This window comes from Sminthopsis crassicaudata, chromosome 4 (genome assembly GCF_048593235.1).
Source record: "Sminthopsis crassicaudata isolate SCR6 chromosome 4, ASM4859323v1, whole genome shotgun sequence".
Classification (NCBI taxonomy): domain Eukaryota; kingdom Metazoa; phylum Chordata; class Mammalia; order Dasyuromorphia; family Dasyuridae; genus Sminthopsis; species Sminthopsis crassicaudata.
In genome coordinates, this window is record NC_133620.1 from 118,190,114 (window position 1) to 118,215,258 (window position 25,145).

The 25,145-nt window shown below is 40.5% G+C and overlaps 1 protein-coding gene across 2 annotated transcripts in view; it reads left to right on the forward strand.

Moving 5' to 3' along the window:
* ARHGAP30 (Rho GTPase activating protein 30) overlaps positions 1-25,145 on the forward strand; it is a 27,784-nt gene continuing 2,639 nt past the window's right edge. Inside the window, exons 1-11 of one of the 2 annotated variants that reach the window (XM_074309250.1) lie at positions 2-348; positions 10,128-10,230; positions 10,766-10,910; positions 20,192-20,274; positions 20,381-20,488; positions 20,742-20,869; positions 22,551-22,722; positions 22,888-22,991; positions 23,070-23,147; positions 23,526-23,906; positions 24,849-25,123. In XM_074309250.1, coding sequence (XP_074165351.1) covers positions 252-348; positions 10,128-10,230; positions 10,766-10,910; positions 20,192-20,274; positions 20,381-20,488; positions 20,742-20,869; positions 22,551-22,722; positions 22,888-22,991; positions 23,070-23,147; positions 23,526-23,906; positions 24,849-25,123 — 1,674 coding nt within the window. In that variant the 5' untranslated portion in view covers positions 2-251. Of the gene's footprint in view, positions 349-10,127; positions 10,231-10,765; positions 10,911-20,191; positions 20,275-20,380; positions 20,489-20,741; positions 20,870-22,550; positions 22,723-22,887; positions 23,148-23,525; positions 23,907-24,848; positions 25,124-25,145 lie in introns of both variants that reach the window. The other variant, XM_074309248.1, reaches the window with a different exon arrangement.

The window sequence follows — 25,145 nt, forward strand, 5'->3', positions numbered from 1 at the left end:
CACCCAAGGGCTGAGCGGGGCGAGCACCAGGCCCGGCCACGAGACGACACTTCTCACTAGGGCCCCGCCAGCTTCCTCCTCCACAGCCACTTCCGTGAGGCCGGGGGCCTGAGGAGCTCAGCCCAGGGCCCAGCCCCCTGCCTGGGCCAAGCCTGGGGACGGCCGGAGTGGGCTCGTGGGACGGGGCACCCATGGGGCGGGTGTGAGGCGAGCTGCTTGGGAGGGGAGGCTGGGACCCCTCAGCTCTGGCCATGAAGTCCCGGCAGAGGGGCAAGAAGAAAGGCGGATCGAAGGAGCGGGTGTTTGGGTGTGACCTCCTGGAGCATCTGCAGCACTCAGGCCAGGAGGGTAAGGGCTCGGATTTGGGGGGGACAGGCAGGTAGCCCCGGGCTTTACTGGGCTAAGGGTTCTGGGGGGCTCTGATTCTCTGGAGACAGGAGGGAGAGGCCTAGGATCTCCCCCGAGAGACTCAGGGTGTCTGGCAGATTCTCCAGTCTGGATGTCAAGGGCACAAGGAGGCTGCTGGGGGGAGAGAGGACACTGACAGGAGGGGGAGAAGGGACACAGGGGGGCTTGGGGCTTGGGGCTTGGGGCGAGCTCCAAGGAAGGCAGAAGAGTTAGGCTTGTGGTGGCTTGGATAAGCGTGACCACTGTTACTACAGAGCAGGACCAAGAAGCCGCAGAGACAGTGGGGTCTGACTCTGAGGATCCCCGACTCTGGACTCTTCTCTTGTCACCAGTAATGGGACCCAACAGGAAGATAAGAAGGGACTCCAGCTGTGGGGAGGCTCAGCTGAAGGCGAGATGGTACTGCAGAGGGACTGAGGAGGGGCATTGGAGACCCAGACGGGGAGGACTAATTTGAATTCCCCACACACTACCTCTCCATCCCCATTATATCTCAGGGTCTTAGTGGGATCAAAGTCAGGTGGAGCAGATAAGCCATCATATTGGACCAGACCGAGACATCCTGGCTGCCTCCTGACTTCTCCCTTGTCGGAGACACTTGGGGCTCCTCCCAGAAAGAAGCCCAGTTGTATTCCTCCCCCCCAATCTGTCATTTCCTCTTCTCCCCTTCAATCCCCTGCGACTTGCCTGCAAAGGGGTGGTGGTTGTAGTGGGGTTTCCCAGCTCATTTCCGGTTCTTAGCCCTACTACCTCAAGTTCCCAAACTACCTTGTTCCCCTTTTCTCCTCCCTCAGACTCCCAAGACTCAAGAGAGGCTACACTCCAACCTTTGAATCTCTATCTAGAGCTTCCTTTCCTAATAGGTTTGAGATTACCTTGATAATCTGATTCCAGATTTATTCCTGTAGAGAAGATTTAATTTGCACATTAATTATTTATGACTAAGAGGAGAAAAAGCTCCAGAACTGAGGCCTGCTTTCCAGTTTTGGGTCTTGTCCTCTTCCTCAGCTTTTCCATCTGCTCTCTATTTTCTGCTACTTATCCTCTACCGTCAATTCAGAGCTCTTGAATCAGAATGTTTAGGGTTCCTTCAGAAGGGAGTGAAGAAGGGAAGATACTGGGCAGGATGCAGAGTAGTTGGCAATAGTAACATTCATGTGAATGATCTGGGGTCTTAGTGGATGGCAAGCTCAATATAAATAAGCAATAAGATGTCAGCCAAAAGAGCGGATGCCATTTCAGGTCAATTAGGAGAAGTCCAGTGTCCAAGCGGAGAGAGGTAACAGTCGTCCTGCACATTAACCAGGTCAGATCATATCCAGAGTTAAATTTAACACAATTGTTAAATTAGGAGTACCAAAGCACTTTGGAATGTGTTCAGACAAGGACAACCAGAACAAAAATGGACCTAGAGATCATGCTATTTGAATAACATTGGAGAGAGAGTGAAGGGCTTAGGGTCAGGAAGATCCATTTTCTAAATCCAGTTTCTAAAAGCCTCTGATAATCACTAACTGTGGAACTATAAGTGAGTCACTTAATCCTCAGTTTCATCATCTATAAAGTGAAATGTTAATACTGGTGGTAATTTTCTCTGGGAGGATTGAGATACTATCTCTCAAATGCTTTGCAAACTTGAAAGAGATATACAAATGTCAGCTGTTATTGTCAGTTAAAAAAATCTGAAATTGTTTATGCTGGAGAAGACTTAGCAGCATTATAGTAGTTATTGATTTGTGTGTTTGAAAGCCTATCATATAAAAGGATTAGATTTTCTACTTGGGCTAAACAGGTAGCAAGAAGAGATGCTACAGAGAAGATAAGGGAACTCTTCTTCAAGTTAGAGCTATCAGAAACTAAAATGGGTCAATTGTAAGTTGGAAGGTAGTGAGTTTTCTGTTACTAGTAGCCTTCAAACAGAGATTAACAGGCCACTTTTAAGTTGTGTTGCAGAGAGGATTTCCTGTTCTGGTATCTATGGGGTTGGAATTGATTGCTTCTGAAGTCCCTTTCAAAGCTGAGATTCTGGGATTCTAGTATAATGTGACTAAGGCTGTTCGTACAGTCCTTTCTGACTTTTTTTCTTTTCTTCTCCTAACCGGCCCCCCCCCCCCCGAAAAAAAAATTGGGTGAGAATTGTTTGGCCCAAGGAATAGGAGATGGTGGTATAGCAAAAGGTCTGGACTTCAAGTATCTAAGATATATCTCTGACTTTCTCCCTACCTTAATTTACTTTTTATCCCTTCATTGATTTACTTGGATATCTTTGTTCACAACTGCTATTATCCTCTCTGCCTTGTTTTCTAACCCATAAATTTTTTGGAGTCTCAGATCTGTGTCCCTCAACTCTGGGATCTCCAACCTCACTCCATTTTTAATCCCTTTCTTTAATCCCTTATCACTATATCTGAATTCTATCTTCTTGACTGTATTTCATTGGTGTAGAGTTGTTTTGGTCTTCTATCTCTTTGACTTCCTATTTTTACAATATTTAGCTAATTCTGTGTGATCTTGGTTAAATTGCAATTTTATTAAGTATATATTATCTATAAGGGACTGTGGTAGGTGATGGAAATATAAAGAAATACTTCTTGCTTGAAGGAAGTTTAAATTCTCCTGAATTTGGAGGGAACAGGGACAACAAGGGCAGCAATCCAACTTGTAATCAGAGAAGTAGCACAAAAGACAGGGAGTAATAGAAGCAAAGGAGAAAAATCCTGTAGGAATATTTGAGAAAGCAGATAATATTTTAAGTTGGGGGGTGGGAGTGGGAATCGGTAATAACAATTGGATTAGAAAGGATCATGGAGAAAGTCTCACCCCAATAGATTTTTAAAGAAAGAGAAGGCTTCTGAGAGGTAGAGATGAAGCAGTACATTCTAGGTGTGGGGGACATAGCCTGTGTGATGCACAGGGGTGACTAATAGAATGTCGTTTGGGGAGTAGCTAAGAGATCATTTAAACTGGAATGTATAATCCATAAAGAGAAGTAACATGAAATAAAATGCAAAGGAAGGCCTGAGGCTAAACTATGAAGGGCTTTAAATGTTAGGCTGAGGAATTCAAACTTTATCCTAGTCACTGAAGGTTTTTGAAGGGAGAGATCTGAAAGTGGAAAAATCAATTAGGAGTCTATTAGAAGAGAATAAATAATCATGAGGACGAACTAGAGGGGTGGTTGTGTGACTAGAGACTAGGGAACAGATATGAAGGGGTAGTTGAATTAATTGGACTTGTCAACTGATACATGAAAGGAGGGACTGAATGAGAGGGGAGAGTCAAGGATAACCCTGAGATTCAATCCTACATGCCCAGATGGAAGATTGCCTAGAAATTGGAAAAAGGGACAGGGAAAAATAGGTTTAAGGATAGAGATGATGAGCTCTTTGTTGAATGTGTTGAATTGGAGATGCCTTGTGGACATGTCCATTTGGAGAAGTCCATTAGGCATGAACGTGAAAACTTGGAGAAGAAAGATACACAAATAAGGTTTTGTGTATAAACTTTAGTGTCATTTGAATACAGATGATAATCTAACCTTTTGGAATGGATGGGATCACCAAGTGAGAGATTATAGAGAATAATTATAGTAGATTTAAAAATTCAAAGCTGGAAGAGACTTTAAAAATCCCCTAGTCCAAAATGCTTCATTTTTAAAATGAGGAACTAAGACTTGGAGATGTGAAAGAAATTTCCAAAGGTCACATTCCAAAGAATAATGATTTGAACCTAAGTGCATTTAAAATGATAACTGAATCTGGGAAGACAATTGTGTGTAAAGAAATAAAAGGACAAAGGAGCTGACCTCAGGGAGAAACTGAAAGGATGTAAAATAGATGGAAGAGATAGGAGGAATATGATGAATCAGCAAAGAAAATTTAAAAGAAGCCATCAGGAAGGATTATGGCTCCCTCCTATGTGCCAGGCACTGCCTTGAGAGAATTGTGGCACAGACCCTAAGGGAGAAGGGAGCTCTTGAGAAAGTAGGCAGTGAATAATAATAATAGTTAAAAGCTACAAAAAAAAAAATTCGAGATGGGTAGCTAGGTGGTGCACTGGGTAGAGTACCAGCTCTGAAGTCAGGAGTTCAAATCTGCCCTCAGACTTTTAAAACTTCCTGGCTCTGTGACCTTGGGCAAGTCCCAATTGCCGCAGGGGGAAAAAAGTCAAGGAGAATGAGCATCATAAAAAGTCTATTAGACTTAGTAATGAAAAGATTATGGGTAATCTGTAAGGGCAGTAGGTCTGTGATGTCAGAAGCCAGATTTTAGCATTTTCTTATTGGTGCAAAGAATGAGCGGTGGAAAGAATGCTCGCTCAGCTGAAAGAGTAAGGATTGGATTTAGTAAGAGCTTGAGAGAAAAGAGCTCCTGACTCTTCTGGTTTCCACATTTGAGAGAGAACACCCCAACTTTCAGATTTCTCTTCAAGGAAACGGCCTCAGAGTAAGAAAGACTCCAGGAAGAAACATGCCGAGCAATGAGTACTTTGAACATGTCTCTATCGCCAGCTTACCTCGCTAGACACTTCAGGGAGTTTCCCAAAAAAATGAATTCAGGAACTCTTACTGGAAACTAGAAACCAGAAAAAAGTAGGCTCTCTGTTTTCCCAGGCTCTTGCCAAATCTACCCCCAAACAGGAGCAAAACATTAATAATCATTTTCTACCAATAAAAAATAATCTTGTGCCTGAGCTCCAAGTTACAGGAATAATTGTGTGAAGGAAAGAACATAATGCCTATTAATTGAAAAATTAATTGTAGTTTAAAAAGTATAATTGAGTGGTAAGGAAGCAAAATTTTTCTCTTCCTAGGACTTTATCAATAAAATGGAGGAGATGTAGTATGTTGCCCTGAGATCAAATAATCAATTAACAAATTATTCATCTACTCTGTGATGAGATACACAGACCAAAAAAAAATGCAAAACAGACAGAAAATTAGTTTTTGCCTTTAAGGCACTTTCATTCTATAAGGAGTAACAATAGTACACATATAAGTAATTATAAAGTATATGCAAAGGGGATACAAAGTAAATTGAGGGATGGCAGTAGCAGCAGAAATCTGGAAAGGCTTCCTGTGGGAGGTAACATTTGAACTGAGATTTACAGGGAGTTAGGGACACCAAGAGATTATTAAGGTAAGGAAGGAATATATCCTGGGCATTGGTTTCATTCTATATGAAGGCATAGAGATGGAAAATGAAATATTTTATAAATGGAACAGTAAGTAGGCCAATTTGGTTAAAACATGGAGTGTGTGAGAGTAAATAATTAGCCTGGGAAAGCATCTTAAGGATATGAGATCATACATTATACACTTCAACAACAATACTGTATGAGGATGTATTCTGATGGAAGTGGATATATTCAACAAAGAGGAGATCTATTCAGATCCAATTGATCAATGATGGACAGAAGCAGCTACACCCAGAGAAGGAACGCTGGGAAATGAGTACAAAATGTTTGCATTTTTGTTTTTCTTCCCAGGTTATTTTTACCTTCTGAATCCAATTCTTCCTGTGCAACAAAAAAAAATTCGGTTCTGCACACATATACCTTATCTAGGATATATTATAACATATTTAATATCTATGGGACTGCCTGCCATCTAGGGGAGGGGGTGGAGGGAAGGAGGGGAAAATTCAGAATAGAAGTGAGTACAAGGGATAATGTAAAAAATTACCCATGCATATGTACTGTCAAAAAAAAAAAAGTTATAATTATAAAATTAATTAAAAAAAAAAAAAAAAAAAAAAGACTTGAGATCATAGCTGTAGAGCTAGAAGTTAGTCCAGATCCATTATTTTATAAACGAAGTTTAGGGAGGTTAATTACTTTCCTAAAGTCACAAAAAATATGTCAGGGAAAGGACAGAGATCAATTATGAAAGGCTTTGAATGTCCGGCAGAGGGATTTATACTTATTTTGTTCTAAGGCAGAAGTCAACAAACTAGGTCCTACCACTTGTTTTTGTATGGCCTTCAAGATAAGAAGGATTCTTAAGTTTGTAAATTTTTCCTATTTATAATATTGCAGGCTGTATAATGGGGCAGTCAGGTAGCGCAATGGATAGAGCACCAGCCCTTAAGTCAGGAGCTGAATTCAAATATTGCTTCAGACACTTAACATTTCCTAGCTGTCACTTAACCCCAATTGCCTCAGTGTGTGCACGTGCACACACACACACAAAGATATATATATCAGGTCGGGCTATGGTCCTTTGGTCATAGTTTGCTCACCCCTGTCCTAGAGGCAGGAGGAAGTCACTGGAGCATGGAGAGGGAAGAGGTCTTGATATGGTCAGACTTATTCTTTAGAAATATCCCTTTGGTAGCTAAGTGGTAGAAAGATTTGGAAGGGGAAGGCTATTGCAACACTCTAGATGAGAGGGAATGGACATTGTGACCTAGAGAAGCAGCCACAATGAAGAAGAAGAAGAAGAAGAAGAAGAAGAAGAAGAAGAAGAAGAAGAAGAAGAAGAAGAAGAAGAAGAAGAAGAAGAAGAAGAAGAAGAAGAAGAAGAAGAAGAAGAAGAAGAAGAAGAAGAAGAAGAAGAAGAAGAAGAAGAAGAAGAAGAAGAAGAAGAAGAAGAAGAAGAAGAAGAAGAAGAAGAAGAAGAAGAAGAAGAAGAAGAGACATTGAATGGAGCAGAATTGTCAATTGATTGGACTGAAAGGAGAGAAAAGAGGAAAAAGATGTCTCTTATGTTAGGAACTAGAGTAAATGAAAAGATGAGGCTGCTTTTTATAGAAATAGCAAGAGTAGAAAGGGGGCTTGGATTTGTAGGAAAGTTAATAAATTCTGTTTTGGACTTGTTAAAATTGAGGCGTCTGTAGGACGTCTGTAGGAAGCTGATTCAGGACTAGATCTCAACAGTAAGACTGGAGCAAGATACATAGTTCTGGGAGTCATCTGTGTAAAAACATTAATTGAATCCCTGGGAGATTATGAGATCAACACAGAGATGATATAAGGAGATAAAAGAATTGGACAACCGCAGAACCTAGGGGCATACCTAGGTGAGGGGGTGGGACCTGGATTAGATAGCAAAGGAGACTTAGAAGGAGCAGCTAGACAGAATCATCAAGGAGTGCACAAAAATCCAGCTAGGGTGAAAGTTCTTTGGATGTTTGTTTAGATTAGGGAAGAACTAAAATGGTAAGCAGTTATAAAAGAAGCTGTAGATAGGGAGAGACTGAAAATGAGGAGAGAGGAAATAACAGACAATGTAGATTATCTAGGAGATGGAAATCTAGAAATGGAGGAGTCAGCCTTGGAAGATAAAAGGAGCCTTTATTCTCTGAGGCTGAAGGATAAAGGGAAAAAAAAAAAAAGCTTGTGAGGTATGGTATAGGACAAATGAGCAGCCTCAATTTTTGTAGTAAAGTTTGGGGGTGGGAAGATGATAATTAAATAAAAATGAAGAGAAGGGTTGCCACTTAGCTGGGAAGACTCAGTTGAAAACAGTATGAAATTTGCATTGGATTTCAGTGGCACAGTTTCATGCTTACTTCAGCACCAGTAAACAACTAGAAGAGTCAATCAGTCCACAAACATCTATTAAGCACGTACTACACATCAGATTAGATAGTGGATAGTAGTACAGGCGCTGGAGTCAGGAAACCCTGGCTCAAATCCGACCTCAGACACTAGCTGTGTGATGCTGCTTGCCTCAGTTTCCCCTGAAAGAGGGATTTGAAGAAAGAGATGGCAAACCACTCCAGTGTCTCTGCCAAGAAAACACCAAGTGAAGAATGGGACATGGCTGAAGTGGACAACAACATACCAGGCACTGTGCTAAGTGCTGGGGATACGAAGAACAATAAAACAGGGAAGAGAACATGGGCAAGGAGAGGAAGAAAAGGTTGAGGGGTAAGAGGACAGGAGAGTGCTCCTCTAATTATTGACTAAACACAGATTAGGAAGTGGAGAAAGTGACGGCTTGGGAGGATGGGCAGAAATGGAGGCGCTGGAGATCAGAGCTGAGGAGGTTTCAGAGGAGTAAGGCAATGGGAGATGTAGGACAGGAGCTTGTGACTAGAGAGGAGAATTTAACAGTTCAGAATCATGGGACAAAGGAGTGACCATCCCAGTAGGTAACTGAAGCACAATGTAGATGTGGTTATCTCATCTGTACTATGAGGAGATTAGTCTCTAAATCTTCTCCAGCTCTGAATCCTGTGACCTTAGAATCCCTTCAAGCCACATCTCCAATTCTATTGCCCTGAGAACCTCCCTAACTCTCACCTTTCACTTTCCTGATTTCCCAGATCTTTTTCTCTGAGGCTGCAGATTGAGCTCTCGGTTCTCCTTCCCTGCCCCTTCTATTGATGTTTATTTTCTATTTACTTCTCTGTGTACCTGTTTCCCTTCAGCAGAATTAGTGCAGGAACTATTTAAGAAACTGTAGATCTGGTTATACAATTTGTTTTTCTTTTTAAATATACAGTAAATTAAACGCATAACTTTCAAAGCTGTCCTGCTTATCTATGTTTCCTTCTGACCTACATTCTATTTTCTTCTATGCATAAAAAAAAAAAAAAATGCCTCAATGATCCTTTTTTTTTTTTTTTTTTTTTTTTTTTTTGAGTTGAAAGGAAATGATTCTCTATATCTGATCTTCTGCCTGATCCTGATCCTTCATCTCTCTTCTGTAGGGATAGGAAGTAGCGTACTCTAGTAGAAATTATGGTCAGAAAACCTGGTGCCCTTGCAGCTTACTACCTAGGGACTTTGAGCAGGTATGGAAACCTCACCAAGACTTGGTTTTCTGATGTAAAAAATAGAGAGTAGACTAGGTGATCTTGAAGGTCATGTTTAGCCCAAAATTCTAATGGACTTGGAGAAGTGTGAAGAAAATAAGGGACATGATTGTTGACTTCATGTACTTGCAGGGCTACTATATAAAAGAAGTATCACAGGTCTTACATTCAATTTCGTCCATGTGGTTTCTTAAAAATTATAGGAGGCAAATTAAACACTTTCCAACAACTAGAGTTCTTTAAAAAGCAGAAAGACTATATCTAAAAGAGTGGGCTCCTCATCACTAGAAAGGATCAGACAGAGCTTTATGTCAATTTGCTGACTAAATGGTAAAAGAATATGCCACATTGGGTGGAATGTTGGAGCAGATGATCCTTAGAGTCTCTTTTAACACTAAGGAATTTATGGTTTTTGTTTTTAACTTTTAGCATCTTTTACCTCTCATCTCTGTGATAGGGATTCTCCAATCTTCCTGAACTCTCTTTGCTCTTGACAACCCATCTTCCTGGCCCTTATCTATCTTGTCTCTTCTTCCTGACTTTCCTCAATCTTTCTAGGCCCCAAACTTTCTCATCTCTTAATCCTTGTCTTTCCGGGCCCTTTCACTCTGAACACCATCTCTTCAATCCTTATTTCTCTCTGACTCGTCTTCCTGATCAATATTTATGATGTTGGTCTCCTTGATACCCCAGTTTTTCTTATCTTTTCTTCCTTTATCCAGTTCACATCTGATTTCCTATCACTCTGATTTCTATCATACTTCCAATTTCTACCTTTTCTCCCCAACCTCTTATCTCTGAATTTCCCGACCCCCATCCTCTGAACTTCCCAGTTTCTCCCACATTCCGTTTCTCTGGCATCTTCCTGACCCCTACCTCTGTTACACAGCCTACCTCCTCTCTTCATCCGCCTGACTCCGGCACTTACTCATTGTTCTCACCCTTCTGTGTTTCCAGTGCCCCAGGTTCTGCGCAGCTGTGCAGAATTCGTGGAGGAGCACGGAGTGGTGGATGGGATCTATCGCCTCTCAGGAGTGTCTTCCAACATTCAGAAACTTCGGTGAGTCAAGCAGAAAGGGATCGGGACTTCAGCTAAGAGGAGAAAAAGAAGTTGGGGAGAGGAGTAACTTAGGAAGGTAGAGAGCACATAAAGGTGTTCTCTCAAAGACTGAGATTTCCCCAGAAAATGTTAAGCCCAAGTACACACACACACACACACACACACACACACACACACACACACATAAATGCCACTTACTGCTACAACTAATTCCCTAATCTGATAATAAAACATTTTTACAGATACAATTTCATTTGATCTTTAAAATAAACCAGTAATAAGATAGCTCTTATCATCACCATTTTGCAGATAAGAAAACTGAGCCTCCAAGAATTTAAGTAATGTGGCCCAGGTTACACAGCTAAGTGTCAGAATTAGAATTACAATCCAGGACTTCAGACGACTCGTCAGAGACGCTCACACACAGTGTCTCCCCGGAATCCTTTCTCCTTATCTGTTTGCTTCCTCAATCAACATCCCTTGATTGCCCTGGATGTCCGCCCACTAGGCCAGTTTACTCTCCCCTTGTCTTCAGGCAGGAGTTTGAAGCCGAGCGCCGGCCGGATCTTCGGAAGGACATCTACCTGCAGGACATTCACTGTGTCTCCTCCCTCTGCAAAGCCTATTTTCGAGAACTGCCGGACCCCCTGCTCACCTACCGGCTCTACGACAAATTCGCAGTGAGTCGTACGGCTGGAAAGGGTCAGGGTGAAGCAGGATGTATGCTTTCCAAAGCCCCCACACTTCAAGGAGTCTCCCTCCAAAACCCAGCATCGGGCATGTGCGGTTCCCCGAGCCCTGGAATTCCCGGAGAAGGGATTTTTTAACCCAGAGTACCAGGAAATCTATGGCTATATTTCCAAAGTTGACCATAACAGTGTGATAAGGGAAACAAACCCCAGACACAGATCTAGTTTGTGCTGCTTCCTGTCCCCAATACACCTTCTCCTCACTCCCTCCGTCATTTTTCTTGTCCACATACGTACGCTCTTTCCTTGCTTCTTTGAATGAAACAAAAGGTGGTTTGGGGAAGTGTGTTTGTAAGAGTGGTCACAGGAAGAGACTATGGCTATTTGTGGAACCCAGAGCATCTTCCCCCCTCCCCCCCCCCCACACTTTATACACCTGCCCCAGAACATTGCCTCAGGGCTGAAGCACACAGAGGTGGGGCATGAGTTAGCAGCCCTCCAAACCATGATTCACCAGAGCCCTCCCCTATTTATTTATTTCATGAAGTTTAGCCACAAAAGACACGTGAGATCCAAGGCAAGACATTTCATCAAATAGTGAAGCAAATTTAATGACCCTCAAAGATCCCCTCGTTCCCACGGAGATACGCTCTCCCACCACTTTGGGGGAGTGCACATATACATATGGCCAGGGTACACGGTGACATGTATAGACAGCATATGTGCTTACCTGGGCAATTTACACCTTCAGAGCCTCCATTGTTTCCTGGTGAGGTCATGTTGTCTTCTGTTCAATTCTGTAGGCGCTGCATTTTTGCTCTGTACTGTTTGTCCTGGTCTCTATCCATAATTACTTAGTTTCCCTCTGCTACCATCTGCTGGGGTGCTGCAGCTAATATAAGTCTGTTCCAGGTCAGGAAGGACTGAAGCTCTCAGGATCTCTACAATCTAAGACCATGATAGCAGTACTCAGCCAGGTAGCCAGCAAAAACTAGTGAACATTTCCAAGTTAATATGAAGTCTATCTGACTGCCTCTCTGTTTTTCTCCCCATAGATGTCTGGTTCCACCCCACTATCTAAATTGGGGTTAGAAAAAGTATTTTGATTTTTTTCTCCAGATGAAACCGTAATTGTTGGTCTGAGTCTCCTCAACCCATTTCAAACTAACAAAGCCAACCACAGAGTTTTGTGTGACTTCCAACTTCATCATTCAACTGAAATTACTCTCTCCAAAATTGCTGATCTCTTAATTGTCAGATGCAATAGCATTTTCTCAGTCATTCTTCTTGACCTCTCAGCAGCCTATTACACGGTCAATTACTCTGTTTTCCATTATACTTTCTTCTTTCTAGGTTTTCATGACCCTTCTCTTTCCAGGTTCTCCTCTTACCTGTTGAACTATTTTCTTTAATGTCTATCTACTTTGCTGGATCTTTATCCACAATTCACCTAGTAACCAGAGTCCCCTAGGGCTCTATTTTTGGCCCTTTTCTCTTCTCTTTATAAACTATTTCACTTGATGATCTCATTAGCTCTCATGGATTTACTTATCATTTCAATGCTGACAGTTCCAAAACTACTTATCCTGCCTTAATCTCTCTGATGACCTCCAGTCTCAAATCTCCAACAATCTTTCAGACATCTGGTACTAGAATTAATACAATCAGAATGGAACTGGTTATCTTTCTCTCCAAACCCTCCCTCTTAACTTCCTACTACTGAAGGTACCATCATCCTCCAATCACTCATAACCTAGGTGTCAATCAATTAATAATCTATGTGCCAGCTACTATGTTAAACCCTGGGATACATAGAAATGCAAGATAGTTCCTAATCTCAGGCAACTCACAATCTAGAGAGAGAGAACATGCAAACAACTATGTGCAAATTAAATACAGGATAAAGAGGAAATAATCAATAAAGAAAAGGCACTAAAATTAAGAGAGATTGGAGAAAGATATCATCCTTGACTCCCTCACTCTCACTGCACCCCCACTTCCCCATGGCCTAACAGCTCCTGTAAAATTACTATCTAATCACACTAATACAAGCCCTTATCACCTTACACCAGGACTACAGCTATAGTCTGTTTGTTGGTCTCCCTGCATCAGTTCTCTTCCCCATTCCATTCCACTATCAAAGTGATCTCCCTAAAATGCAGGTCTGAAGACATGACCTTCCTGTTCAATAAACTCCAGTGATTCCCTATCACACCTTCAGCACCAAATCTGTTTGACTTTTAGTCTTTCATAACTAGGCCCCTTCCTACCTTCCCAATCTTTTTCCATCTCCATGTACTCCATAATTCAGTGACACTGGCTTCCTTGCTGTTCCTCAAAGAGGACACTCAGTCTCTTGAGTGCTGACATTTTCTCTGATTATACTCCATATCTAAAAAGTTCTCGTTCCTTATCTCCACCTGCTAGCATCTTTGGCTTCCTTCAAGTTTCAATGTAAATCCTGCCTTCTGCAAGATAGCTTTCCATAACAGTAATTCCTAATTTTAGAGCCTTCCCTCTTGGACTAACTTCAGTTTATCTTGTATGTATCTTGCTTTTACAGTTATTTGAATGTTGTCTCCCTCACCTTGCAGTCTAATGACTGTGAGCTTTTTGAAAACAGGAGCTGTTTTGTTTGTTTTTTCCCATTAAAAAAATTTTTTTTTTCCCAGTGTTTACTTAGTACAGTGCCTGGTACATAACAGGTACTTAATATATGCTAGTTGACTGACTTGGGGACGAAGTTTCTTCTTAATGTTCCTGGTTGGCACTTGAATAACCCAAGGGCTAGGATCCAAAAAGCTAGATAAAGCCTAAGGCAAAATGTTTTGAATTCCATTCTTTTGTATGCTTATCTGCCAGCAATAAAATCACTGATCTTTAACTTTATTGCCAAGTTAAAAACTTCTCAGTTCTCCTTGTAAATATTTGCAGAGGACCAGCCAAGCCAAATATGAAGAGGCTGACTACTGGTGACAAATTTTTTTGGCTATAAGAACTTATGGTGCAGAGAAAAATACAAAATGACTCTAGCCTTGTTTATCCTACTACTTCTCTAGTGGCAAAGTAGCTGGTAGGAAAAGGGGTAATTGGTGCTAAGATTTACAGTTTTTAGACTGTCTATAAATGTTTACTTAGTTGCTTGTACTATAAATATATGATCATTTTCCAGTGACCAATGAATGGACTTGTAATAAGAATGGATCTGAATCATACATGATAGTCTGTTATAATGGAAATAATGCTGACCATGGAATCAAAGAATCTAAGACTACGGTCCCTTATTAGCCCCTTATATTAGCCAAATTATTTAATCTCTCTGGGCCTATTTCTCATTTGTAAAATAAGAAGGTTGAACTAGATGACCTGTAGTCATCTCACCTGTAGGATCTCTATGATCTATGATCATGATACCATGTTCTTAATTACACAGAAATGAAAGGTTCCAGGTTATCCTTAAAGAGAAAAACTGAAGGAGTTGGTAGAGTTGGGTTTATTAGATGTTTTGGTTCAAGATGTCTTAAATTTATTGCCTTGTGACATCTTTTCATCCCCCAAAATTTTATGTGACCCCAGATATATAGGTATATAACATAGGTATACAAATAATACATTTGCTGATAATAAATCAAAATTTCTTGATCCCCACATTTAGTTATGAGATCCCACATGGGGTTACAATCCACAGTTTAAGAAACTGGATTCTAGTTCACTCCAGCCACACATCCAAGGTCAACAATATTCCATAAAATAATGGAATATTAGGTTATCTGTCATTATAGTATGCATCATTGACATTTTTATTTATTTATTTATTTATTTTTATTCATTTTTCCAAATTATCCCCTCCCTCCCTCCACTCCCTCCCCCCAATGGCAGGTAATCCCATACATTTTACATGTGTTACAATATAACCTAGATACAATATATGTGTGTAAATACCATTTTCTTGTTGCACATTAATTATTAGCTTCCGAAGGTATAAGTAACCTGGGTAGATAGACAGTAGTGCTAACAATTTACATTCGCTTCCCAGTGTTCCTTCTCTGGGTATAGTTATTTCTGTCCATCATTGATCAACTGGAAGTGAGTTGGATCTTCTTTATGTTGAAGATTTCCACTTCCATCAGAATACATCCTCATACAGTGTTGTTGTTGAAGTGTACAGTGATCTTCTGGTTCTGCTCATTTCACTCAGCAACAGTTGATTTAAGTCTCTCCAAGCCTCTCTGTATTCCTCCTGCTGGTCATTTCTTACAGAGCAATAATATTCCATAATCTTCATATACCACAATTTACCCAACCATTCTCCAATTGATGGACATCCATTCACCTTCCAGTTTCTAGCTACAACAAATAGAGCTGCCACAAACATTTCGACACATACAGGTCCCTTTCCCTTCTTTAGTATTTCTTTGGGATATAATCCCAATAACAGCAATGCTGGGTCAAAGGGTATGCACAGTTTGACAACTTTTTGGGCATAGTTCCAAATTGCTCTCCAGAATGGCTGGATTCTTTCACAACTCCACCAACAATGTATTAGTGTCCCAGTTTTCCCACATCCCCTCCAACATTCATCATTATTTGTTCCTGTCATTTTAGCCAATCTGACAGGTGTGTAGTGGTATCTCAGAGTTGTCTTAATTTGCATTTCTCTGATCAGTAGTGATTTGGAACACTCTTTCATATGAGTGGAAATAGTTTCAATTTCATCATCTGAGAATTGTCTGTTCATATCCCTTGACCATTTATCAATTGGAGAATGGTTTGGTTTCCTATAAATCAGGGTCAGTTCTCTATATATTTTGGAAATGAGACCTTTGTCAGAACCTTTAACTTTAAAAATATTTTCCCAATTTGTTACTTCCCTTCTAATCTTGTTTGCATTAGTATTGTTTGCACAGAAACTTTTTAGTTTGATGTAATCAAAATCTTCTATTTTGTGATCAATAATGATCTCTAATTCTCCTCTGGTCATAAATTCCTTCCTCCTCCACAGGTCTGAGAGGTAGACTATTCCCTGTTCCTCTAATCTATTTATGATCTCATTCTTTTTGCCTAAATCATGGACCCATTTTGATTTTATCTTGGTATATGGTGTTAAGTGTGGGTCCATATCTAATTTCTGCCATACTAATTTCCAGTTTTCCCAACAGTTTCTTCCGAATAATGAATTTTTGTCCCTAATGTTGGTATATTTGGGTTTGTCAAAGATTAGATTGCTATAGATGTACCCTTTTTTGTCCTTTGTATCTAATCTGTTCCACTGATCTACCGTTCTATTTCTTAGCCAGTACCAAATGGTTTTGGTGACTGCTGCTATATAATATAGCTTTAGATCAGGTACACTTAGACCACCTTCCTCTGACTTTTTTTTCATTAGTTCCCTTGCAATTCTCAACCATTTATTCTTCCATATGAATTTTGTTGTTATTTTTTCTAGGTCATTAAAATAGTTTCTTGGGAGTCTGATTGGTATAGCACTAAATAAATAGATTAGTTTGGGGAGTATTGTCATCTTTATTATATTCGCTCGGCCTATCCAAGAGCACTGAATGTCTTTCCAATTATTTAAATCTGACTTTATTTTTGTGGCAAGTGTTTTGTAATTTTTCTCATATAATTCCTGACTATTCTTTGGTAGATGGATTCCCAAATACTTTACTCTCAACATTTGTTTGGAATGGAATTTCTTTTTGTATCTCTTGCTGTTGCATTTTGTTGGTGATATATAAGAATGCTGAGGATTTATGTGGATTTATTTTGTATCCTGCCACTTTGCTAAAATTCTGAATTATTTCTAATAGCTTTTTAGCAGAGTCTTTGGGGTTCTCTAAGTATACCATCATGTCATCTGCAAAGAGTAATAGTTTGATTTCCTCATTTCCTACTCTAATTCCTTGAATCTCTTTCTCGGCTCTTATTGCAGAGGCTAGCGTTTCTAGTACTATATTGAATAGTAATGGTGATAGTGGGCAACCTTGTTTCACTCCTGATCTTACTGGGAAAGGTTGCAGTTTATTTCTATTGCATATTATGCTTACTGACGGTCTTAAATATATGCTCCTGATTATTCTAAGGAATAATCCATTTATTCCTATCATTGACATTTTTAAAAGATTACAAAGCAAATAATCACAGTTTATTAGTCAGCATTTGTTGGAGAGAGAGAAATTGTACAAAAACTATCTAAAACTCTTCAGATTAAATCAGTATGTACTTTAACATTTAGCAACCAGTGTAAAAATGGGCATAGAGAATGACAGCAAAAGAAATGCTGTAAAACATGATTCAGCAGTTAAAAAAAAAATAAGAGCAGTCAAAGCTTATAGACTACACAAAGACACACTTTTATGGCATTAATACTTATTTGGATAAGAGAATCTGAAGACACTAGAGAGAATTGTACATATATAAACTATATCAGATTGCTTATTATCTTGGGGATGGGGGAGATGAGGGAGATAGAAAAAATTTGGAACACAAAATCTTACAAAAATGGATGTTGAAAACTATATGTATTTGGAAAAACAAAATACTACTGAAGGTAGTAAGCATGATGAACCTCAAATAATATCACAAAAATGAAACTAATTATATTCTAAGATAAAACTGGTTATTGATGTGACATATAGTCAGATCACCAATTTGCTACAGCAAAGATATCCAAACAATATCAAAAGGAAAGAAAAAAAATGAACTGAAGATGTGACAAGCAATTGTGGCAGCTGCAACCTGTTTAAATTAGACAAACTGGGAAATTGATAAAATATAATAGACTGAGATAGTCTGTCATCATTTCCTAAGGAAGTTTAAGTGATATAAATCAGTCACCACTAGAAAGAAACCAAAAGAACCTAGAAATTGCCTGAGCCAGCAAATGTTTCATCTCTTTATCAAAGGGAGATTCAGTTACCAAGGGCAACACTGCCTGAGAGAATAAACTCATTTGGAAAATCTTATGGAGAAAGCAGAACATTATGAGTAAGATTAAATAGAAAAATATTAAGGAGAAATGGAAATTAAAACTAATTTTTAAGAATTTTGGTGAGACCAAACTAAACAAAGTCATTTTGAGGGCACTTAAGGATGAAATTAGCAGGAAGACAACAAATAGATAAAAATGGAAAAGCTCTGTAAGTGTTTTTGTAACAAACTCCTTTCCCTATTAATTACAATGGAAGCCTTAACATTCAAAGTCCAACATCACAGTCCAGAATATGTTCTATGAGGAAGTAGAAATGACACCAAAGAAAACAGAAGGAGATGGTTTGTGTTGGAAGGGATACAATTTTGTGGGTTTGGGATATTTAATTTTCAAGGTTATCTGGAGATGATTCTAAATGCTAGAAAAATCTTTGACAATAACTTATTGTTTTCTAGGTGACTAGAAGAATATGAACTATTACTGGCCTGTATGGCTATTTTTCTATTTGTATAAAATTTGTATCAGTACAATAATAGCTAGTACTTAGTGCTCTAAGATTTGCAAAGCATTTTTCATCTGCTATTTTCTTTGGATACTCACCACAATTCTGGGAGGTAGATGCTATTATCATCCCATTTTACAGATAAGAAAACAGAGGCTGAGAAAAGTTAAATGATTTGGCCAGGATCACACAGCTTTTAAGTATCTGAGGGAGAATTTGAGCTCAAGCCTTTTCAAGTGGCACATTCTACAAAATAGAATTCTATTATTCTATGGAATAATCCATACCTACATTGAGTGCAGATTTTTTTCAATCACCCACAGCAGATCATATTTTTATAGTTTCATAGCTGACTAAAAGATAAACAGAATACTAAATCCTGCGGTGATCATTTATTGACTATAAAATTTACTGTTGCCGTTATTTTTTAAGTAATAGCTTTTATTTTCAAAATACATGCAAAGATAATTTTCAAAACTACCCTTGCAAAACTTTGTGTTCTAATTTTTTCTCTCTCCCTCCCGCCACCTCCCTTCCCTAGACTACAAGTAATCTAATCTATGTTAAACATATACATATGCAGTTCTTCTATACATATTATCAGATGTCTTCTTGTTGATCAACCCAAGCCTTGGGATGTTGCAGATCTTCCCAAATTAGGTTCACAATCCCTTAAAAGAAATTAGTCTAACTACATACACTAGAAAAATCAAGTGAATGGAGAATGTCGATTGTCTAGCCTATCATATACAATTGAATGGACAATTCAAAGAGTTGGTCCATCAGAATACATATTTTAGATGTAGCACAGAAGGACAGTGAATTGGGACCAGATTTGAAAAGGAGAATAATGGCTAAATAGATTGAATTGCAACGTTCTTTAAATGACTCCAAGCTTTGCTCTGAAATAAAGGTATATCTTTATATATATATATATATATATATATATATATATATATATCTATCTATATATATATATATATATATATATATAATTCCAATGATGCTCTATATTTGTGACTTATACAATATTTCATCTACAAAGAAATTAAAAGTTGTAGGTCATTGAAATGGCAACAGAAAGGCACATGTGGGAATGAATTGAATGCAATCCATCACCAAAAATTGTGCAATGGATGTTGCATGAAGTATGTAATTTTTTATTGTCCAGTCTTTTTTTTTCTTTCCCCCAGTTGTGTCTGATTTAGGGTTTTCCTGGCAAAGACACTAGAGTGGTTTGCCATTTCCTTCTCCAGCTTATTTTATAGATGAGGAAACTGAGGCAAACAATTAAGTGACTAATCCAGAATCACTGAGCTAGTAAATGTCTGAGGATTTGAATTAGGAACTCTGGGCTCAACACTCTATCCACCAGACCACCTAGCTGCCTTCAAAGATGTCATTAGAGAGGTGGAAAAGAGAATGGGGGGAGTGTACAATAGGAAGAGAATTAGAAGACCTTTATTGTATTAGAGGGATTTCCTGCAGAAGATTGACAGGATATAACTGGATGGTGTTGCAGTCTCTATTACTGGAATAAGTTCCCACATTCCTGAGATCTCAGAGCTGGACAGAAGGTCTATGAAGTTATCAGGTTCAGTCCCTGCGTGTTCAGGATATTGAAACCTGGAGAGCTTAGCCCAGATTACACAGCCAGCAGTAATGGCTGCCTTTTAGGATTGCCTCGCAGCCACATGCCTGTTGAGTTCTTCTGTTAAAGCTCAGTATAGCCATCTACAGTTGTGGTCCAGGGACTGAGGGGGCAGTTCCGGTCCTGAATTGGGGGCAGACTGGTAGTTTCCTCCAAACCTTTCACACCACCCTCCCTCCCCTCCCCAGGAGGCGGTAGCTGTGCAGTTAGAACCTCAGCGGCTCATCAAGATCCGAGATGTCTTGGGGGAGCTGCCTGGCCCACACTACAGGTATTCGTGCTCCTGCCTCCCACAAATCCGGACCTCTCTCCCATCCTGGGCCTGCCTGGGCTCCCTGACACATTTCACACCCCCTTCCTGTTCCTTTGGTTTCCAGGACCTTAGAATATCTCATGCGTCACCTGGTGCATATGGCTTCATTCAGCTCGCAGACCAATATGCATGCTAGAAACCTCGCCATTGTGTGGGCCCCCAATCTGCTAAGGTAGGTGGGGGGGGCTTGGGAATTGTAGATGTTTGGTTTTTTCAGGAAACAGGGTGCAAGGGGTGGAAAGTAGACTTGTGGAGATGGGAGGGAGGGTTTGGGAGGTTAGAGATGGGCAGTCAGATAATTGTGGCCACCCTGTTTGGAGCAGGGCCAGCTTCTACAGGAGAAAAGGTGAGGAAAGAAAAGAAACATTTGTGAAGTGAAGGGGGAAAAAGGAGAGGGTACACTCTTCTGCCTTTTCCCCTTCCAGATCTAAGGATATAGAAGCCTCTGGATTCAATGGGACAGCAGCCTTTATGGAGGTGAGAGTGCAATCCATTGTGGTGGAGTTCATCCTCACACACGTTGACCAGCTCTTTGGGGGTGCTGCTCTTATGGGTAAGTTCCTCTTATATGGAATTAGAATGAATCTTAGCGATGACTTAGTATATCCCTCTCACTTAATAAAGGAGAAATGAGGCCAGGCAAGAGAAATATCATTTCTTATGTCATGTCTCTAGTTACAGTCAGAATTAAAACTCAGATCTCCCAACTTCCAATTCATTGCTCCTTACTTCCCAGTGATACTTTTCTATCTCTTCTTCCCTCTCTCCTCTCTCTCTCTCTCTCTCTCTCTCTCTCTCTCTCTCTCTCTCTCTCTCTGAGTTAAAATATATGTTAAATCCAATATATGTAGACATATTTACACAATTATCTTGCTGCACAAGAAAAATCAAATCCAAAAGGGGAAAAAAATGAGAAAGAAAAAAATGCAAGCAAACAACAAAAAGAGTGAAAATATTATGTTGTGATCCACACTCAGTTATCACAGTCCTCTCTCTGAGTGTAGATAGCTCTCTTCATCACTGAACAATTGAAACTAGTCTGAATAATCTCACTGTTGAAAAGAGCCACATCTATCATAATTGATCATTGTATAATATTGTTGTTGTTGTGTACAATGATCTGGTTCTGCTTATTTAACTCAGTATCAATTTATTCAAGTTTCTCCAGGCCTCTCTAAAATCATCCTGTTGATTGTTTCTTATAGAACAATAATATTCCATAACATTCATATACCACATGAATATTATGGAATATTATTGTTCTGTAAGAAATTACCAACAGGATGATTTCAGAAAGGCCTGGAGAGACTTATATGAACTGATGCTGACTGAAATGAGCAGGACCAGGAGATCATTATATACTTCAACAACAATACTACATGATGATCAATTCTGATGGATGTGGCCCTCTCCAACAATGAGAGTTCCAATAGAGCAGTAATGAACTGAACCAGTTACACCCATCGAAAGAACTCTGGGAGATGACTATGAACCACTACATAGAATTTCCAATCCCTTTAATTTTGTCTGCTTGCATTCTCCATCTAATAGGCATCCACTCAGTTTCCAGTTTCTTGCCACTATAAAAAGGGCTGCCACAAGCATTCTTGCACACATGGGTCCCTTTCCCTCCTTTAAGATTTCTTTGGGATACAAACCCAGTAGAAACACTGCTGGATTAAAGGGTATGCACAGTTTGATATCCCTTTGGGTTTAATTCCAAATTGCTCTCCAGAAGTGGTTGGATCATTTCACAACTCCACCAACAATGTATTAGTGTCCCAGTTTTCCCACATCCCCTCCAGTATTCATCATTATCTTTTCCTGTCATTTTAGCCAATCTGAGGGGTATATGGTGGTACCTCAGAGTTGTTTTAATTTGCATTTCTCTGATCAATAGTGATTTAGAACATCTTTTCATATGACTAGAAATGGTTTTTAATTTCTTCATCTGAAAATTATGTGTTCCTTTTCTTTAACCATTTATTTGATCTGATTTTTCTTGTACAGCATGACAATTGTGGAAATATGTATAGAAGAATTGCACATGTTTAACATATATTGGATTACTTGCTCTAAGGGAAGGGGTAGGGGGAAGGGGAGGAAAAAATTGGAACACAAGGTTTTGCAAGGGTGAATGCTAAAAATTATCCATGCATATGTTTTGAAAATAAAAAGCTTTAATAAAAAATAGATTCCTATTATTGTTCAAGCTGATTTCTGTCCTTTCTTAGGTGGAGAGGCAGAGAATAACTGGCACATGCTGCCAACATCACGGGGCATGGTCAGCCCTGAGGAGCCTTTATCCAGACATTTGTCCTACCACCTTCCCAGTGTGTTACAAGCTGGTGATGGCCCCCCACAGATCCGGCCCTATCATACCATCATTGAGATTGGGGATCACAAGTAATCCTTTCTCTTCCACCTCTGCCATCCCATTTTCTTTTTTAAAATTAGTTTTGACCTCACTTCCTAAGATTTCATGATTTTAACTCTTTATCCCAGATCCCTCTTCTTTTTTCCCTCAGTTCCAGCTTTTGACTTTTGCCTTTTTCTCTTCTCCCCACAAAGGAGGAAGGGATCTCTTAAGGTCAGGAAGTGGAAATCCATCTTCAATCTGGGTCGTTCTGGCCATGATACCAAGCGCAAGCCCCCCAGAGTGGGTGAGGACAGGGGTAAGTATGTGTATGATGGAGCGGCACTCTCTGGGCACCTCCTGAGCCCTCGCCCTTTCTCACAGCTCTGTTTTACAGAGGAAAAAGCTGACAAAGTATCCCTGCGGCCAGCCAAGAGCATGGATTCATTGAGTGCTGCAGCAGGAGCTAGTGATGGTGGGTATGGGGGAGGATGAGGATGAGAAATCAGGGACTGGGGTAAGTGCAGTGGGAGGGTACCTACAGAGGTATATGTCTGTGGGAACAGTGTGTGTGTGTGTGTGTGTGTGTGTGTGTGTGTGTGCTCCCTGGGTGTGAGGGTGCTCTCTGGGTATGGGGGCGCTCCTCATGTTAAAATGAGAAGATCAATGCTGCTGCTTGGTAGCTTTAGTGGCATCTTGGACCCCAATCTCCCAGGAAGTGGGAATTGCCCTTCAGTGACAGGTGAGCCACATCTTCATGGCATTAATTCTCTTGTGTGCTTGGGGCAGGGAAGGAGGAGAGTACTCCTGGATAGGGCAGTGTTGGAAAGTTCAAGGACATGTCTTTTCATAGAGCCAGAGGGACTGGGGAAGCCCAGCAGTTCTCATCCAAACACCCTTCAGTTGGATAGTCTCGAAGACATCTCTATAGCAGCAGATGGAGAGAGGGAGGCAGAGGTGGAACCAAAGAGTGGGACAAGCTCCGAGCCAGGCACCCCGAGAACAGGTCGAGCAGGAGCTCGGGCAGCAGCTTGCAATCGGGCAGAGCGCTGTGCTGGAGTGCATATCTCTGACCCTTATAATGTCAATCTGCCACTGCACATCACCTCCATCCTCAACGTTCCCCCCAACATCATCTCTAATACAGCAGTAGCTCGGCTCACTCGAGGACTTGAGTGTCCCGCCTTGCAAGCCCGACCTAGTTCTGGCCCAAGCTTTGGCTCTGGAGCCCGAGGTGAGCAACTCTAGCATTGGGAGAAGGAAAGATCAAAGGGACTAGAGTTGGAAGGATTGAGAGACCAGATATTAGGATGAAGCTGAGAAAGTTTAGAGGTCATTTCTCCAAGTTTAGGGATGAGAAAGAAGTGGAAATAGTGTAAGCCAAGGATTCGCCTTTGACATCTATGGAGGAAAGACCCTCTCAATATTCTCTTCTATACATTTCTACCTTGTTTTTTTCTTCTTTGTTAACCATTGCCCTTCTTTCTCCCTTTCCCTCTTTTCCCCATTCCCCTTAGCCACAATCCTGGAACTGTGAATAAGAATTGAGAATGGGCAGAGAGTGCTGGGGAATTCCAAAGGAGTAAGAAAGAGGGTTTGTGATAGGAAGATATAGGAAGTGTTGTTGACAGAAGGATCAGTGTCACAATGGCAGAATTAGTGATTAAGTAGAGTAGGGTATATCAGTGACATGAGGGTTGATGACCAGAGTATCAGGTGTATCTCTGATGGGGCATATTTGGATCAGAATTATTTGTGATGGAGTATTGGTGATGGGAAGTATCACTGATGAGTTATCTTTGATGAGGAGTATCAGCCACAGGAGTAAGCTAGTTAGGTGGCACAGTCAATAGAGAGCTAGATCTAGAGTCAGGAAGACCTGAGTTCAAATTCTGCCTCAGACATTTACTGGCCATGTGATCCTGGGCAAATCACTTAACCTGTCTGACTCAGTTTCCTCAACTATAAAATGAAAATAATATCTACTTTCAAGGGTTGTAGTGAGGAAAAAATTAGATAACATTTGTAAAATGCTTTGCAAATCATAAACTATTACATAAATGTAAGCTATTATTATTGATGCTAAGACTTGGCATTGGGAATACTAGCACAGAGAGTACAAGGATCAAGGGTAATTAGTACCTTTGGTGACAAATGAATACTTCTTTCCCTACAGATGAGAAGATGGAGACAAGCCCAGCTCCAGCTCTTCCGGTCACCAGCCCTGAATCCCCTAAGCCAGGGCCCTCTTTGCCTCCTGTCCAGGAGGATTCTCTGTCCCAGGAGGTGCAGGACTCCTTCTCCTTTCTGGAAGATTCTGGAAGTGGCTCAGAACCAGAGTGGGCTGGTGGGGAAACCAGGGAGGCAGTTGTGGCAGAAGGAACCTGCTCTCTTGGGGAAGATGACCCTAACATTGGTTATCTTGAGGAGCTCCTGGGTGCTGGACCTCAGGTAAGGAGGAAGAGGGCTACAA